We start from the raw sequence: 18,513 nt of genomic DNA, 5'->3' as shown, positions 1-18,513 counted from the left end.
CCCCCTACACCTTCTGCAGAGTTACATTTAGGCTTCAAGAGAATCCAGATAGCTATATTTTTGGCCCTTTTGAACTGGATTTGTTCATAGACTGCTTCCTGGGTTTCTGCTTTATCCAAGCAAAAAGGCTTGATTTTTTTTTTCTCATGAGGAATTTCAAATCTCTTACTTTTGAACAACTCATCAGGTTTAATATCAACACCACATTTTGGGAAAGGCTCTGCTCAGGCCTTTTCTAACTTCCTCTCCACTATTCAGGGCTTTCTCCATCCCTTCCAATTCTCCTGTCCCTTCTGCTGTGACTGCAGCCTGTACTCTCTCTCATTTCTGGTTATGAACAGATGCAGCATGCAGACCTCAAGCAGCAGGAGGTCAACATAACAGGAAGATGCTCTCAGAAAGACATCTCTTCTTGGACACTAACCAGACCTGGGATGATAGGGAAAAATCAGTTTTTTAAAATACTTCTTTTAACATTTTTCCCATCAAAAACAATCTTTCAAGGAAAAAAAACATGTTTGTGCTTCATCTAAGACTGTTTTTATGATTATTGCTATCATGCTCTGCTTTCAGAGCATGCAAGTCAGACCCGGTCCCCTGAGAATTCACAGCATCCTGATATGAATAGATAAAATAAATCTTGCACCCACTCATAATCCCAGGCTGTAGATTCTAATGGCAAAAAGATCCAGCACAATAATCTGTGTAGACTGATGGTTTATCCTATAATATTGGGAGCCACAGAAGTCAGCCAGAAATAACTTGCCTGCCCAGGGTTTGAACAGTGAACTTCCAAAAGCATATTTAAAAGACAACCCACAGCCTCCAGTCTACTTTAAAAAGTAAAGGGCTATTTCCCTCCTGTCCCTCTCCCTATAATAGTACTCCCAATATGCATCAGTACATCTCTCCAGATGCTTGTCAACTAAGTAATCCAGAAGCTTTCCATCTATGCTTGATGAACTTGTCAGTCCTTTAAAAGATCCATGCAAGTTAGCTAAGAAAACTTCATCCATCGCTGGTAACTTGCATTCGATGCACATGGGCCTGCAATGGAAATTATTTGAAGGTGTGCATATCAAAGAAAACTATAGTCCCAGATCTAACCTTTCTAGGTAAACAACATAGATGTGTGCATGCATCACCATGTAAGTGGAATCTTCTAAAAAAAAAGAGCAGGAGGAAGAGATTTGAGGAAAGAGACTAGGATAACCAGAAAAATAACAATTCATGTAAGGGGAGAGATATATAAGGAAGAAAGAGAGGAAAGAGAAGAGGAAGAAAGAGGAAGAAAGAGAAAATGAATTCTGAACTTTTCTCAGTCCTCTATTTTTTCTGCTTTTGATTTCTCAACAAATGTTATATGATGATAAATTGTGGCAAGATTGTACACTATTCACAGATAGAAAAAGCCTCTTTTTTATTTTCTATAAAGATTCAAATATTTTGTTGTTGTGATACAAAACTGTATAACACTTCACTGGCTAAACATGACAATCAGTCCTGAGCCATCTTGATATTGTACTGTCACTCCGTAATCCAATAATACTGAATATGATGATCCTCCAGATGATAGGTTATATGGTACTTCTCTGCAAGCTCAGCTTCTGTCAAAGAGAAATGCGTTGCCTCACCATTTTCAATTCAAGAGTCCTCAAATATTATGGTAGAAAATGATATAGTATTTTTTCCCTTTAGCAATTGATGAGGATGTCTATCAGGTTTCAAATTTCAAGCTTGTTTATGCCATCATTTTGCAAGCAGCAGTTCCATACACTACATAATTTGACACCACATTACTAACACAGCATGAAGTTTCACCAGCTGGGATTCTGTTTCACATGTCTGGGATAAAATTACCTTACACAGCGCTTCTGAAGCCAACATAAAACTCCTCAGTAAGGAGGAGAAAGGGAGGGAAGAGGAATGGAATATACGCAATGTGTTTCACCTGAGAACAACTGTCTGTGTGTAAGTAAACAAGAGAAAAGCATATTAAGCTGAAAATATAATAGAAATAGTGTGAATGTTACAAGGAATCCTCGAAGCAGAGGCACCTGGAAGGTGAATGGTACTCAGGGAGACTACAAAAGGATAGGATATTTGGGTGTATTTGATGCATGCAATGAACAGGGCCTGCAATAAACCAATAAAGCAGGGAATCTCTTCCTTTGAGGACCAGAATACCATCTTTCACAGGTCACAAAAGGATAAGCGAATGCATGCAATTCATATTCCAGTTCTTTAAGAACTATTCATAGTTCTTTAAGAACTATTAAGCTATTTTTGCTAGGGCCTCAGATGCTTCCATTCTTGCATTTTTCCCCCTAGCAATTATTTTCCTATAACATATTCTTTCAGTAGACAGAGATGGACAGTGAACTCTATAATTAAATATAGTGACTCCCTTATGGTATCTGGAATCAAGAGTATCACTGGAAACTGCAGGATCTCAATTAAATGTGATACATGCATGAGAATTGTAGTTAATATACAAGATATTATAAATATCTATATCTTGTATAGATATTAATTTAACTATATAGATATTAATATAACTATATAGACTGTATAGATAATATAATATTATAGATATTAATAACAGGATCACAAGATATTAATAATACCTTGTATATATAATAACGTAATATTAATATATTCTACGCTCAAAGATTTTTTTTTGTCAGCAAACAGATTTCATTTCTGTTTTCTAAGAGAAAAATATTCGTTGTTTTAAAAAATGTATTTTCTCTGTTAAATAACAATAACATTTTCTCTTATAAAAAATAAAGTGTTAAAGAACATGTTCATTATACTGCTGGAGACATTTGGTTGAAACTATTCAATAGAGACAAGACACTGCGGTTTCTACCACAAAGCAGCTAAGCAAGGAAACACAATGCATCTGATTGTGGTCAGTCTCATCTAGCTACTTTACAGGCACCTTGTCTCCAAAATGATTCTGTGGCTACATGCTTCATGTCTATACACTGCCCCATAGTAAGTATTTTCTTTTTGTGCAGCAAAACACAGTGCACACATATTCCTTGAGCTATGTTTCTGAGAGAAGATAATGACTTACAAACAGAAAGAATAGAGATTTGTTTTCCTATCTTTTCATATAAATACCAGATATACTGGTACCCAGCATGCACTTTTACCTGTTGATTTTGATAGGCTGTCACTGTGGTGAAGACAGTCTCTGGGAAGTTGAAGGTTTTCACCCCATCACCTGAAGGAACTGGTTTTGTTGGAGAAAGGTCACTGCTGAAATCCTTACGGATGACATGAACACGGGGCTGGTACTTGTGCATTGAGTGTAATATTATCTGAAGAGGAAAAAAGGAAAAGGATTTTTTCCCCCCCCAAAACATCTGTCCTACACCCAAAAGTAGGGTGAAGTTAAGGCTTATGGGAATAAAATTGTTCTTAACACACATGGACACAAGTCAGTGTGAGACCAAGCTCTTCTACATGCACGTGCCATGTCAGAGCATCAAAGGGAGATATGTTTTATATGGCCAGGACTATTTTGAGAAAAAGTACAGAAATACAGAAGGAAACTCTACTACACTTTTGGGAGAGGCTACAGGCACACCTTCTGGCAAGACAAGGGACTCCTCTCTACTTGACAGGAGTTGGCTAGGGTAGTAGTCACTAAGCATTCTAACTTACATGGCCTTGATCATCAAGCTCGTTGTTGGTCAGTTTGAGCTTGTCAAAACTGACCACCTGCCTCATCCAGGTGTCTCCAGAAGCCAGTGAGTCAGGGTGAATGTAAACCCTCGGGGGCACTGGCGAATCAGCGTTGCCAGCCACCATCCACTTGGAGCTGTGATAAACATACCTGAAATAAAGGGGAAAAGACTAAGGAAATGTTATCACTCACCCACCAGAGGAACATCTCCAGGACTTTCCCTCCCCAGCTACCCTACCACCCACACCACAGGCTCTCATTTGCAGTCAAAGGGAACATGCTTTATTGCAAACTCCTGCCTTCTAAATGAAAGCCAGATTACCTCTGAGCCACTTGCTTGGTTGCTTATTAAAACCACCTTTGCGGTTATTTGCCCTGTAAAACTCTGCCACACATGCATTCTCAGCTTCTTAACCCTCTCTGAGCTGGAGTAAGAGGCTAAGAAATGCTACCAAACAAAGTCCTCTCTGAAAAGAGAGGTTCCAAGCACTTTGTAATTTTTAGAAAAATGCATTCTACCTGTATTGGGACAAAACACATGTACGTTCACCCAGAAATGGCAAAATTCAATGTCTATTACCAGATTCATTGATAAAATACAATTTCTGTTTTGAAAAGCTGCAAAATAGGGAAATCCATTTAATACTGCAGATGCTAAGATTAGAGGGAAAAATTGTAAATGATCTCTTGCATTCCCCAAATGGCCATCCTATGCTGCTATAAATTTCCCTATCACAGATCTGCCTAAACATTTTCTATCTTCCTCTCTTTTAGCTCCTTCAACCTCAGGCATCTCATGAACAGCCCTTCTGAGATCTGTGAGTCCTGCTCTGTGCTGTCCTTTCAGTATGCTGCCCTTTCAATCTCTGCTCAGCTCTGTTAAAAAATCTCAGTCCTTGCCTATAACTGGTGACTCATTTCCTGCATTTTCAAATAATTAATTTATTTAATTATTTATTATTCCTTTAATAGAGAAGAATAAAGTTAATTCTTCAATTTTCCTTTGAAGAATTAGCACTATTCCTTTTAGTGCTAATTTGTTCTATGTGGCCGCATAAGCTAACAAGGACAGAATTAAGTTCTCGGACAGCATACTAATTTTCAACTTTAATCCTGTCAAAGCCATACACAAAGCAAGGAGTTAAAACAAGTAGCTGAGTATCAGGTACAATTTTGCTGTTTCCACGAAAAGAGTGTTCCTGATGTTTAGCCTGCAGGATCTGAGAAAAAGAAAAAAAACTAATAATTAGCAGATGATCAATTCTTGAATCCTTGAAATCTGGGAGAGTGCAAGGCTATTTATGGAAAATACTTTCAGGTATCTTTTAAAGAGTACAGATACTTCTGTCTGGATTGTATTTTAGGATTCAGGAGACCTAAATCTTTGAAGAGTATTTTTAGGATCCAGAGATCATTAACACCAGAGAAAGTTTTTCTTCCTGTTTTTCAGTTCAGTGGCGGAGATTCATTAAGACAGAATTGGTACTTATGGCCAAGTCAATTAATGATGTAAACCAACAGAGTATGGTTCACACACAGGATCACAGAACAGCTGAGGCTGGAAGGGACCTGAAAAGATTTGGTTGCTGCCAGAGAGGCTATTTCAATATTCTTCTCTTGGAGATTTCTCCAGTCTCGCCCAGGATACCTTTGCAATACTATATGTGTATTTTTCTAGGCTTTCATTGACACTGAGAAATCTTGATGTTCCTAGTTCTTCACCCAAAAATCTTACCTGTATCTCTTGTTATCAACAGGCACAATGTCCATGGCAATATAATACTGTTGGTGGGGATCCAAGCCTGTAATTTTCACTCTCATGGCTGGAAACATTCTCCTATAAAAGGAAGAATAGAAATAAGGAATAAAATTGTAAGGAAACTGAGGAGGCTCCTGTGACATGGGAAGCATGCTTCTTTAAATAGTGCACTTCCTGATTTGACTTCTCTGAGTTTGGTATGGTAGTAAGGACTGTGCAGGCATCAGCACAAATCTTCTGTTTTTTTTCCGACTTAAAAAGAGGAATAGCTGGTTAACAACCTCTGGATAAAAATAAAACACTCCCAAACAAATATTCTGTTTATTCCAGACTCCTAGCAGACAGTTTTTCCCTCACAAATTGTCCTGACAGTGAGCCTTTTTTTTTTTCAATACACAGGTAGACAGTATACGTTACACTTGACCTTTGTAGTTTAATTCTGTTAGGGATGAGATGCTGTGGGATTTTTTTATTTTAATGAAATTCTCCCAACATTTGTCTGTCTCAAAGTATTACCACTGGACACTGCCTGGAGGAAAAAGAAAATGATAACATTTATACAATGTCTCCAAACATCTCTAGAGAGCAGCATCAAAAGGATGCAACCATAATTTTTTCTTTCCAATACAGGCCATATACAGGAAGTGGTCATGGGTCAACATTCTGCCTAGCTACAACTCTGCTTTTTCATTGCATTGAGAGAGAAAGTTCTGATCTATTAGCAATTGTGTTGCTCTTGGAAAATGGCATTCACAGTGGGAGCGGAGAGAACATCACTCCACACCTGGGAGAAAAAAAAAAAAAAAGGAATATAAGGAATTAATCTTTGATGACTTGAGGGCATTACCTTGTTTCTACTACAGTGGCTCATTAAATCTGCCAAGCTAAATGGGTACAAGATGTGGCATTTTACAATCCACCTTTCCTTAACTGAAGGTAGCTTGGGAGCAACTTAAGAGGTAGGTCAAGTTTTAGAGGTTTGATGAGAAATCCAGGATTATATGAGAGTCTCTTTGAGTCTGTGCACTATGTTAGGAAAACTGAATGTGTTATGTGTTCCAAGCAGCTCCCTCTAAAACTGCAACCCAGTGTATGTATACATGGACATTATAGCCCATGGGTGGTTTGCTTATGAAATACCTTGTAAAAGATTACCCTAGACCATTCAACAAGCTTATCTCTAACATAACTGTAGAGAACGCAGCTGATCCCACTGCTTTCTCTAAGATTTAAGTGTAATTTCAAAGTTTGTAACATACTGCTATTTTCTTTTTCTGTGCATGTAAAAGCAACTCAAATTTCTTTGACATACCTATATTCCCTGGAACTATTACAGTGGCCTCTAGCCGTGCTGCTGGAGTGTTAAAAGTAGAAAATGAAAAAGATGGAGATAAACAACAGTGATTTAGGAACACATTTAGGTGGAATTTTGGTTAAGTTCCTATGGTCTGCATATCCTGTCAGCTGCCTCTTTGCCCACAGAGGAAAACCCCAAGCTTAAAGGTTTGAATGGAATTCAGGCCATTTCCATTTTGCTGTATCAATAAACACTATTAATACACCTTTTATCTAGGAAGGTGTCAGCTAGGTTTTCAAACAATAGTTACAGACATGAGGCTTCTCTGCATAGGGAACACATGATGACATTGGATATAGTTTAGTAGAGGCTTTTATGTCAACAACAGATTGGGAAGATTATTTATATGATTGCTTTATCACTCAGCAGGAGAAAAGTCTTGCTAGACACATATTGGAAGTCCATGTGCATATACACAGTTCCTTGTTAGGGGAAATATGGTATGAAGTAGGGTATTACAATTATTTTAGGATCACTTAGAAGTCTTTTAAAAATATTTTTGTAACAATAGCCTACCTAAGCCTACCTGTTCAGAGAAGTAGTAACATAGCAATACCCTTAAAATGTCTTTTTTTTTTTCTCAATCTAACAATGCTCTAGCTCTCAAAATTCTTAGGATTCCCAAGCTGGTGCTGCTCTGAGTAAAGGCCTGAACAAGAAGACCTCCAATGGCCCTTTCCAACATAAATTTATTCTAAGTTCAATTTTAGAGAGGGAAATTCCCGATTAGGGAGAAGAAATAAAAAGCTACCTGGCAGGTTATTCCAAAACACAGCAATAATTTCTTGAAACTGCTCAGAAGCTGGAAATATTCCTTGTACAGATAGGTCAAATGAGAATTTAAAGGACTGACATGATTCATGATGCAGTTTTCACAACTATACTATATAATAATATACATAAAGTTTAAATTGGGTTAAGTTTGATTAAAGATGATACCGAACGACAAACGCTGAAATTAAGAGTGTGTCAAGATGTGAGCCATTTCAATAGTATCCAAATATCATGGTTCTATTGACAGTAACTAAGAGATTAGTCACCTCCCAGAGTCCTAAAATATCTGAATGAGAAACTTCACAAAATATCCAAAGGTTTGAGGATTAATTGTGCACAGTGTTTATAATGTACATGAGTTTACAGAGTAGCCTGAAGTTATCAGAGATATTTTATAACTTATACTTCCTTGCCTTCAAGACTTGTGCCAGATGTATATTTATTTATTAAACTAATATGTGAGGAACGGAGGTGAGGGACTCTAGGAAGGGGAAACAGGAACACCTTCTTGTTTCTTTCTGCTGCATGGGATTATGTAGAGAGGTGTCCTTTGAGAGGAAAGGCTGAAAGAGGGTTTGGGAGTATTATAGTGTTTATTGTTTACGAGGGAGAGAGAGATCAACAGATCTCAACTTCTCAACTGCTCTACACAAAGGTGCATTTGTGTTTTTGGAAACAGGAAGTGGCACACTGGTCCACTGGGACAGGACTGCAGAGCAGCAGTTTGGTAGCCTCCCAGCCCTCATTCTGAGAAGTCTTCTCCCTAGGCACCTTCATCACCAACAGAATTTTGAAACAAAATCACTGTTGCAGCCTCTCACTGAAGAGCATACAGCAGCCCTTCTTTCCCTTTTTGGAAATATAACAGCCATTCTGTAATGTAAACCATCGTAAGTACATTTTTCAGATCACTCAATCTCGTAGTTCCTCACAGTTCCTCGGAGGAAAGTAACTCCAATCAAAACATCATTTAGCCCACCAGAAGGCACAGAAGAGACAGGAGAAGACAAGATTATCTGTTGAACTTGTAACTGGTTTTGTGAAATTTCCACCTACATTACTGTAGAGTCTGGCCTCAGAACACAGGTTGGAGCTATTCTTCAGTATCGATATGATAAATATGATATGACTCATGTGATCATTTCTCATAGTTCAGAAGAAATCCTAGATTTCTTATGGGTAGAACCTCAGTCCCCATGAAAGTAAAGTTTGTATCTGTGTGATCAGTCACATTTTCTGTGGTCATCTCCATAAGCAATAAGCAGTTGTTTCCTTACAGAGCAGGACCTCTTCCAATGTATGTCTCCAACAATAAATGCTCATTACTTTCCCCTTTGAATGGTACTTCTGTACAACAGCTAAATAACCATTACCCCTCCAGCTGAAGAGCATACGATGGCCCTTCAGGGATCTAATCTATGGGACGTGTCCTATATCATGCATCCACTATGGAAAAACAGGATGCCAGATTCAACTGTCATCCATCTCACCCATCACAGACACATCTTCTATGAAGGCAGAATGTTTAATCAGAGAGATCAATAGTCAGAGAGGTTAGCCATTTAACTCTCTAATAAGCAGATATGTCACATAAGCAAATGCCCACATCTTCTTTGCATTTTTCAATGGCTGACCCACAACCATAGTGAGGACAAATCTCCTTCAGTACTGTTAATATCGCTTCAAAGGTATCATCAAAAAGAGAAAAAAAGTTGTTAGATAAATATGTTTTCTATAGGAAGCTCTTGACCATTAGGATTGATGTAATGATAAGGATCTCCTTTCAGGGAGAAAGAATATGGTTTAGGCTTATAAAGAATATACAGTTTGCTCTGTACATTACATTGCTGTATTGTAGTCTTTTCTTTTTAATGGAAAAATTATCAAGGAAGGATATTTCAAAGGCCTTTGAGAATGCTGGTAATAGCATTACATAAAGAAAATCTAACAGTGAAATATTCCTTAAAATTCTTACAGATGTCCCTATGTCTGTTCCCTGCTGAATGCATTGGTATTGAGCTATTTAAAATAGAGCTTTATTCCCTTATCTTTCTTAGCAAGAGCAGTTAAACACTTCTGACAGGTACCTGAGATAGGAACTGTGATATTTCACTGGAAAATGTGGACAAAACAAGATTTTTCCTGAAGCAAGAAACAAACTCATGAGAATAATAATAATAAAAAAAAAAAAAGAAAAGAAAAAGAAAACCCAAAGCTTTGAGCCAAAACCTAAGAATATCAAAACAAAATATTTAATTTGGGGCTAGAAAGGAGCTAACAGAAGGTATTCAGGCTGCAAAAAATGAATCTGAGTTTTTCATTTTAGGATGCTTCTTCACCAATTTGGTCTCATTTTCCTGTGGTTCAATGACATTGTAATCCAGCTGCATTATGTTTCCACATTCTCCCTTCTGGAAGGAACAAAGTACAACTCACACTAATCCTTAGTCAGCTTCCTGATATTATTGTGCAATTAGGAAAATGTATCTATTATTGTTATGATTATATGCAATGTAAAAGGACCTATTTATCAAACAGAAGATCAACATGAATGGCAATTCCATAAACCATTGCCAATGTGAAGTTTTTCAATTCATATATGCCAGAAAAATAGATTGTTTTGGATGTGTGCATTAGTTTTACCAAATAGAAACTTTTCATTTTTTCACCTGATAAAAAATATTTTTTTATGTTATCTTCCCCCCAAGAATACTTTAACATCTTTTTTTCATTAGTCCCAACTTCTCCATAACCTCTGCCATAGCTCTCAAGGTTTTGTGAGGAGATAAGGTAAACAGTTTGTAAAACTGCCATAGCATTGATGTTGTAACTTTTTGAGTGAACTTTTTCTAAAAAATCTGTGGTCACTGTATCGCTTTTTAAGTTTCCAGAGGGAAAGTTACTTCATTCAGAAATGCATGACAGCTAAGGATATCTCCATATTATGCCACTAAGTTTTGGGCATTTGTTGTGCACTAGCTTTGGCAAGCTTAGAGATATTTGTACAACTGTTAAGTCTATATATTCCATTTATTGTCAGAGAATTAACTGAAATTGATCCAACAGCTAAAATGTATCTTTTCTTGTTTTCAGAAACAGCATAATCATGCTCCAGGACAATGAACTTGGTTCTTTCAGTATCATAGTTCTTGAGGCTAGACAAATCATTTCATGTGAATCGGCCATAATAATAATTTTCTTCATATATTTTTGGTATCTCTAAGGATAAAAGTAATATTTCAATTACTGTGACAATATTGAGACATAATGGCGTTTACAGCAGCCTCTTCTGTACTGATGAAAGATGCTTGCAGTGTTGATGAGACTGCACAGCTCAACCCAAGAGACAATGTCTTTCTTATCATCTCCTTCAGGAATCATTTGAGTTGTTGTGCAAGATAGCTTTCCTCAAATTACCCTGACTTCATGGTTAGAGAACAACAGTGACCACTAGGAATATACAACAACAGTCCGGCTTTGCTAGCAGACTCTAATAGCATAGACATGAAACAAAAGTATAAACAAGATAAGCTGTGGATTTTGGTTACAACTTTAGAAAATCTCCCATTCACATTTCTGAAAAAGGTTAAAATGGTTCCTGTGACAGGCAAATGGATCTGTGTGGCTTAATCACCTCTGTCCATGGTACTGATTTCTCTTTAAGAAAATTTATTGAAATTCAAACATCATTAAATGAATATGGAAAATGTTATGTTAATGTAAGCATATCTAAACATCTGGAATCCTTTATAGCTTGAAGGACTGAAAAATATACAGATAGTTTCAAGTTGCGTTTTGGATCACAGCCTTCTAGCTATTCCTTTGATAGTAGACTAATAATGGAAGTCTACTTACCTATAGTTATCAGGATGGTAGACTGAATTTTTCTTTTTTAGAACTTCTGGACTGTTATTGCCTCTCCCTAACCACAACTGACATGGAATCAATTTAATAGCATTGGGAAACATTAAGCCTGCACAGTTTTGATACAGGAAGTCATCAGCATTATATCCATCTAGATTTGCAGGAAAACATAAGTTTGGCACAGAGGTGAGCTTGAATTTCACTAGATATGAGATTAAATAAAATAGTTCATGAAGTGCTAGGGGAGCTTGAAAGGAAACTCCCCAAGGTTCATCCCTAAGATCATAACTCTTCTTAAATTCAGTGCAGTCAGCAACATAATGTTCATTTCCTGATTATTTGCTCAAAGGAAGGACCATTCTTAACTACTTCCTGCATCTGCCATTTATCCTTTGGAGTCACTGATTCAAAACTGGATCATTTCATTAATCTAAAAAAATCTAGTAGAAGATGAAGTTGTGAAACTCCCACAGCCTATTACTTTTTCCCATATATTTATTCTTTAGGTTTATCAAAAGAGTTTCTTTATTCTCCAAAAGATTTTAATTTAGTTCTTTTCTTTTTTCTTTTAAACTAGACAAAAATTTAAGAGATATCTTACCTGCCTGCTTTAGTGATAATCATCTCTGTCCCAATATCATGGAATCTTTTCCAGAGGTCAGCACATTGCAACTCTACCTGGATCTCTTCCATGGATGAAGGAGGAGGAAGTTGAGGGCCTGAGCCACCAGATGTAAGGTCAGAATGGGAGCCAAATGAGCAGGATGTCCTTTCTGCAAGTACCTCTGTGTCTGATCCAGTACTCTGCTCTGAGTCTGCAAGGCAAACACACTAGGTTAGACACTTCAGTTCTACCTAATGAGAGTTAGGGGAGAAGAAAGTCAGCAAGAGGAGTTCTAAAGAATGATACTGTGGCTTTTTGTTACATATATATATATTTTATGGTTCGTTGTGATTTATGACCTTATGTGGGGCTTTGAGTTTCCACCACAACATCTGGCATTTTCGGTAAAGCTTTAGAAACAGCTGAAAAAAAAGATCCTCAAAATAAAATATAAATAGTAACAAACATCACCACAATGCCTGGAATGGAGCATAAAATGTAGATGAAAAAAAATAGAAATGGAAAAAAAATTAATTAAGTCCATATCTTCAATACAAGATTAAATGGGATTGCTGGAAAGCTACATTCCATCTAATTGAACATCTCCCACACTATTATTGTAAAGGTGGTTATTTTTAAATAATATTTTTTTCCTTGTAATATCCTTGTCATCAAAAATAATGAGCATTTTTTATTTCACTATTTGGCAGAACTACTTTGGAAATATGTTTTATTTGTTCCTATAATATCTTTTTTGAAACAATACAATTTCCTCCGAAAATGATCATGCAGCTTTTGGTGAGGAATATGCTCTAGGCTACCAAAAGACAAAAGGAGGAGATGGTAAACATATGGAATATGTTACCAAGGAAAGTAATTGAAGCAAACTTCATAAAAGACCATATGAGACAACCGTTTCTCTTTACGGTGGTGAAGGGTAACACTCGCACAGAAAATAAGAAAAAAAAAAGTGAGTTTGAACTAGATTAAAAGCTCAGCCTGACACATCAAGCTTCATTGCTTGCAAAAGATCATTGCTTTTTGCTAAAAATATCTCATGTACTTGTTGGGTAGATATGATACATTTAAGACCCTTGCTCATATGGTAAGGCTAAGTTGGAATTTGGTTAAATAGCTGTGATACTTTATACCAGAACACATACCAATTCTGTATCAAAATAATCCACAATGCATTCTGCAAAGCACTGTCTTCGTATTTCAGATCTGATTTATAACAAATTGGGATCAGTATTAAGTAAATGATTGACAGCAATAAATTGATGTAGAGCACTCAGTAAAAGGAATTAAGAAGAGCTCTGTAGATTTGAAAGACGGTACAAGAATAACACATTGGAATGTACTGGTTGACAACAAGTTAACCATGAACCAGCAGGGTGCCTGATCCTGGCCTGCATCAGGAGGAGTGTTGTCAGCAGGTTGAGGGAGGGGATCCTGCCCCCTGGTGAGCTCTGGTGAGGCCACACCTGGAGTGCTGGGTGCAGTTCTGGGATCCCCAGTATAAGAGGGACTTGGAGCTTCTCAGGAGGGTCCAGCAGAGAGCAACAAAGATGATTAAGAGACTGGAACATCTCTCGTATGAGGAGAGACTGAGTGAGTTGGGCCTATTCAACTTGGAAAAGAGAAGGCTGAGAGGGGATCTGATTAACATGTATAAGTTCATGAAGAGGGAATGTAGGGAGGAAGGGGCCAAAGCTCTTCTCAGTGGTGGCCAGAGATAGGACAAGGGGAAATGGGTGCAAATTGCAACACAGGCAGTTCCATCTCCATGTGAGGAGGAACTTCTTTACTATGAGGGTGACAGAGCCCTGGAACAGGCTGCCCAGGGAGGCTGCGGAGTCTCCTTCTCTGGAGGTCTTCAAAACCCTCCTGGATGCCACCCTGTGCCACATGCTTTAGGTGTCCCTGCTGCAGCAGGAAGGTTGGACTAGATGATCTCTAGAGGTCCCTTCCAACTTTAACATTCTGTGATTCTGTGTGTGATTCTGTGTACTCACTGATCACTTAAATACAGGCTTCCAAACCAAGTGACAAAACAGCTATTTATATATATTACCTGCCCTTTACAAGAAACAACAACAAGAACAAAAATGGACTTCTTTATCTTCAGGAGAAACTTAGGGAAACAAAAAGTAGTAGTCTGTGTTAAAATGTGGTGAAACTATTCCAGCTATTTCTCCTTCCATACCAGACAAGTGTCACATACTCTTTAGTAAACTTGAGATTGTGTGGGCTAGGTCTGAGATCTACATATTTTCTGAGATACACACAGAATCACAGAATCACAGAATGGTTGAGGTTAGAAGGGACCTCTAGAGAGCATCTAGTGCAACCCCTCTGCTAGAGTAGGGACACCTAGAACATGTTGCACAAGATCACATCCAGTTGGATTTTGAGTATCTCCAAAGAAGATACAAAACCTCTCTGGATACCCTGTTCCAGAAGTTCTTCTTCATATGGACATGAAATTTTCTGTGCTTCAGTTTGTACCCATTAGCACTTGTCCTATTGCTGGCCACCATCAAGAAGAGTTTGACCCCATTCTCTTTACATCCTCCCCTCAGGCACTCAGGCATTTGTACATGCAGATAAGATCCCCTCTCAATCTTCTTTTCTTTATGCTTTCCTCATAAGATAGATGTTAATCTTATGTTAATCTAGTCTGTTAATCACCTTTGTAGCTCTGTGCTGGACCCTGTCTAGAAGTTCCTCATGTACTGGGGAATCCAGAACTGCACACAACAATGTCTCCAACAGCATCTTACTCACCAGTGCAGAGGGTGCTGGTTCAGAAAGGACAGAGGGTAAAGAGTGCCCACCTGCCAAACAGCCAGCTCCACCTCCTGCCACAAAGAAATATTTCTCGAACCGCAGTAGCAGCATTGACATAAAACACTTGTCCAATACTATATGAGAAACTTTCAGACCTAGAGGGTGATCAGGAAGACTTTGTTGTCTAGAAGAGATAAAAAACTTTCAATTTCAAAAAACTTCTCCTAAGATTTAGCCCTGTACACTTCAGAAATTCGGTAGTAAGGTATAGAGGCTTTGTCTATATTGTTCCCAATCCAGTTTTGAGTAGCTGGTCCTTTACGTCTCTCACTGTTTTTCAAGTTGGCCTGAAGATGTAGTGGGTCTGTCCCTCTAAAGGTATAGCACAAACCTCCAACAGAAGGTTGCTACAGGAAGACAAAAGTAATATCCTAGACACAACCTGACTCAAGAAGATATGAGATGGCTTACTGGGAATCTGTGACCACAACAAAGAGAGTCTGGGAGTACAGGGGCTGAGGCATTTGCTGCCTGCTTTGGAAATCCAGTGATTCAAGAACAAAGTGATGCTTTGCTGCTTTCTCTAATTCAAATGATTCTTCCTGAAGTGGTTAGAGGATGTGAGCTAGGATATGGACTATTTCACTTAGGACACTTATTTTCCTATTGGCATTGAATCACTTTATCCCTTAACAAAAAAAAAAAGCAAAAATAGAGTATATTTCACAAAGAAATGTAAGACTTTTTCACATCCACCCTTAAGCTGAACCATTAATTAAAAGGCTTGTATAGTCTTGGTGATTATAAGAAGGTGAAGTGTTGCCAACAGGGGTTGGCAAGCCTTGTCCGATAGCTGGACTGACCTGGGGTTGTCTGCGCCCCAGGGCCCTAGAGCACAGATACCAATATGGGGAATGCGGCAAAATGGCATTTATTGCGCAGTTCAGTCTGCCTATATACTCCAGTTGAATGCGGAAACACACCTACTGCCCAATCGGGACACTAATTTCTACTTTTCACCTTGTATGCATGTATGTATGCATGGGGTTATCAGTAAACTGCATAAATTAATTATGCTCCTAACTCCCGTGACATCGCGAGATCTTCCGAGCACCATGCCCTAAGCTCTATGCCCTATACTATACTATATCATCTACTTTCGCTAAGCTCTCTACCTTATTAAGCCCTAAAAACACAAAAACTCCTACAGTGAAAGTAAACTACAGTGGAGTATCTGAAGAAACTGGACCTGGAAAAACACTCTTGTTGTGTCCTCCTCCCTGACTGAGGTAGAGAAACATGGGTTTGCATCTAGAAAAAAAAATTGCTTTAGGATACAGCACCTGTGCTTGGTTCAGGCACTCAGAAAATCTACAGTTACATCCCCTGAAGCTACACAGTAAATGGCCAACAGATGGCACTTGTCTGGGTATCATTTCTGCATTTCTTGGACAGCTTTTACCTCTATGGGTGTGGATAGACTTTTGGGGTTCCCTGGAAACTGACTGGAATTGCATGCCACAGAAACTTAGAGATCACAGGCTTAAGTTCCCTCCATTCAAGTGGCTGATGCCACTCCATTGACTTTTTATCATTGACAGTGACGGAAGTGGAGAGAGAGCCACATCCCTGGATAAAATTTGGCATAAATCTCAATTTCCAAAAGGAATTCAACAGTAACTAGTTATTTATATGCTGGTATCTACCCAGTTATGCAGTACCACACAAGAGAAAAAAAAAATCATTGTTCAAGGGGTTATTATTTAGTGCCCTGAAATGTGATCTATAATTACCTCAAATTACTGCTCAGAACAGCAAGCACCTCTCTTTCCTCCACCTTTGGAGATGGCAGAGGAGGGCTCTAGTGTTACTGCTCTTAGTCCCTTCTCAGTAGACAGAGATGGGTTTCTGGGTTTTCCGTAGTCTTTCTCAAGCTAAGTCCCCCTGAGTCCATTCCAGATCCAGGAAACCCAGAAGTTGCGTGCATCTAGCATAAAGAAAACTCTAATGATATCAACTTCTGAGCTAGTGTTCTCTACATATGTAAGGATTCTGGATTAATCAAGAGACAGAAGTCAGTATTCTGAGTAACATATGTAGGGTGCAGAGTGAATGCAGTATGCAGAAATGGATAGCAAAGTCTGGAATCTAACACAGCTCAAACTGCCCTGCTGCACTTAAATGCTCACAAAGAAAAGAGATGGGAAGATCTGAGTTTATTTCTAATTTTCAGAACCTGTAAGGTTGGTTTTCTTCATGTGCTTCAATGGCAAGCAACTCCACTAAATGCAAAGGCATGGCTTTCTTCCTGTGTTACTGTAAACAGAGAAGAATTAAGGAATAGTTTCTGAACAGAATAGGTTTGTGACTGTCCTTAAATTCAGATTATGTATGGTACTATGTACTGTGTCTGACTGAAGGATCAACAAAAGAATCTTCTTTTTGAAGAAGAAGAACTTTTTACAGTTTCTTTAACTCCAAAGAGACAGATTACGATTCCTTGACTCTCCTTAAATGGATACCTTATACAAAATTCATATGCTGCATACAACATTCAACTGTGGTGAAAAGAAGAAATCCACACAACAATTTCATTTCAGATTTAGGAGATTTTCTATGACAACTACCACAGGAAGGCTAGTTCTCTAGTGTCATGTATAGTATTTAGGAGTTAGGTTGTAATCTGTGCCATTTGCTGCATACATTAGGCAAATGATATTGGAAACAGTTCAATTTTTATTTCCTGTTGAGGAAGAAAATTGAGAAAGTATACCCCAAACTCAAGCTCTCCCATTGCTAGCAATCAGCAAAACTGGAAGTATATGTAAACTGATGTTTCTAAAACCACAGTATATCACTGACTTTGATTTGAGACAAAGTCAAGTCAAAACTTTGCTCATTGCTTTCATGGATATCCTTCTAATCTCACACACTTTTCTCTATATGTTTCTTTCACTCTTGTGTCTCCTCAAAGAATAAATCTTTCTGTTGCTCCGTAGGTGTTGAGGTGAAAATCTCCAGACCTGTTGCTTACTACACAGTTTGTTTGTATCACTCTTCCATTACTGTTTTCCCCTTTTTGCAAATATCTTCTAAAATCATCCTGCTCTTGATTGTTCCTGATGTTTTTTTTTCTTCTCTGGTTTTCACCATTTTGTTCTGATGTTCTGTGAAGGACTATGAAGACAGAAGAAAAAACAGATTTTATTTCTATGTGAAGAAGGACTCTCTGACTACAAAGGGATAATGTTCAACCCAACCAGAATAAGGCACTCTCCCAAAAGAAGACAGTAATTCTAGGAGAGAGATAGTAATTCTAGGAGACAGGAGAAAAATGATTTAAGAGTTGTCCTTTTTACAGATATCATGATGGACCAGCAGGCAGACCAAGTATTTTTGATCATTGGAATTGGCCTAACAGGCCAAAATGTTAGTCTAGATAGATGGCTTCTTATCATTTAAGGATCTTGTTAATACACTTGCCACATACCCAGCTATTGCAGTCTAAAAATGGGCTTGAGATACAACAAAAAAATTCTCAGCACGTACAGCAATCTTTGAGCCTACCAACAAGACCAAGGTGACCCTTTTGGAGCCCCCAGGGGTGTGCTGGGGAGCACCATGGTTGGGGACATCTGGCTGAGATTACAGAGAAAGAATAAACTGCT

The 18,513-nt window shown here is 38.2% G+C and overlaps 1 protein-coding gene across 1 annotated transcript in view; it reads right to left on the bottom strand.

The window, feature by feature from the left end:
* Positions 1–18,513, bottom strand: part of TBX15 (T-box 15) — an 88,031-nt gene that overhangs the window by 25,377 nt on the left and 44,141 nt on the right. Inside the window, exons 2-5 of the mRNA XM_026054333.1 lie at positions 12,053–12,266; positions 5,433–5,534; positions 3,676–3,847; positions 3,162–3,329 (exon numbers count right to left, since the gene is read on the bottom strand). Of these exons, the coding sequence (XP_025910118.1) occupies positions 3,162–3,329; positions 3,676–3,847; positions 5,433–5,534; positions 12,053–12,266 (656 nt within the window). The remainder of the gene's footprint in view (positions 1–3,161; positions 3,330–3,675; positions 3,848–5,432; positions 5,535–12,052; positions 12,267–18,513) is intronic.

This window comes from Nothoprocta perdicaria, unplaced genomic scaffold (genome assembly GCF_003342845.1).
Source record: "Nothoprocta perdicaria isolate Ctin4 unplaced genomic scaffold, notPer1 scaffold_120, whole genome shotgun sequence".
Taxonomy (NCBI): Eukaryota; Metazoa; Chordata; class Aves; order Tinamiformes; family Tinamidae; genus Nothoprocta; species Nothoprocta perdicaria.
The sequence above is the reverse complement of the archived record's forward strand: the minus strand, read 5'-3'. Positions and strand labels throughout refer to the sequence as shown.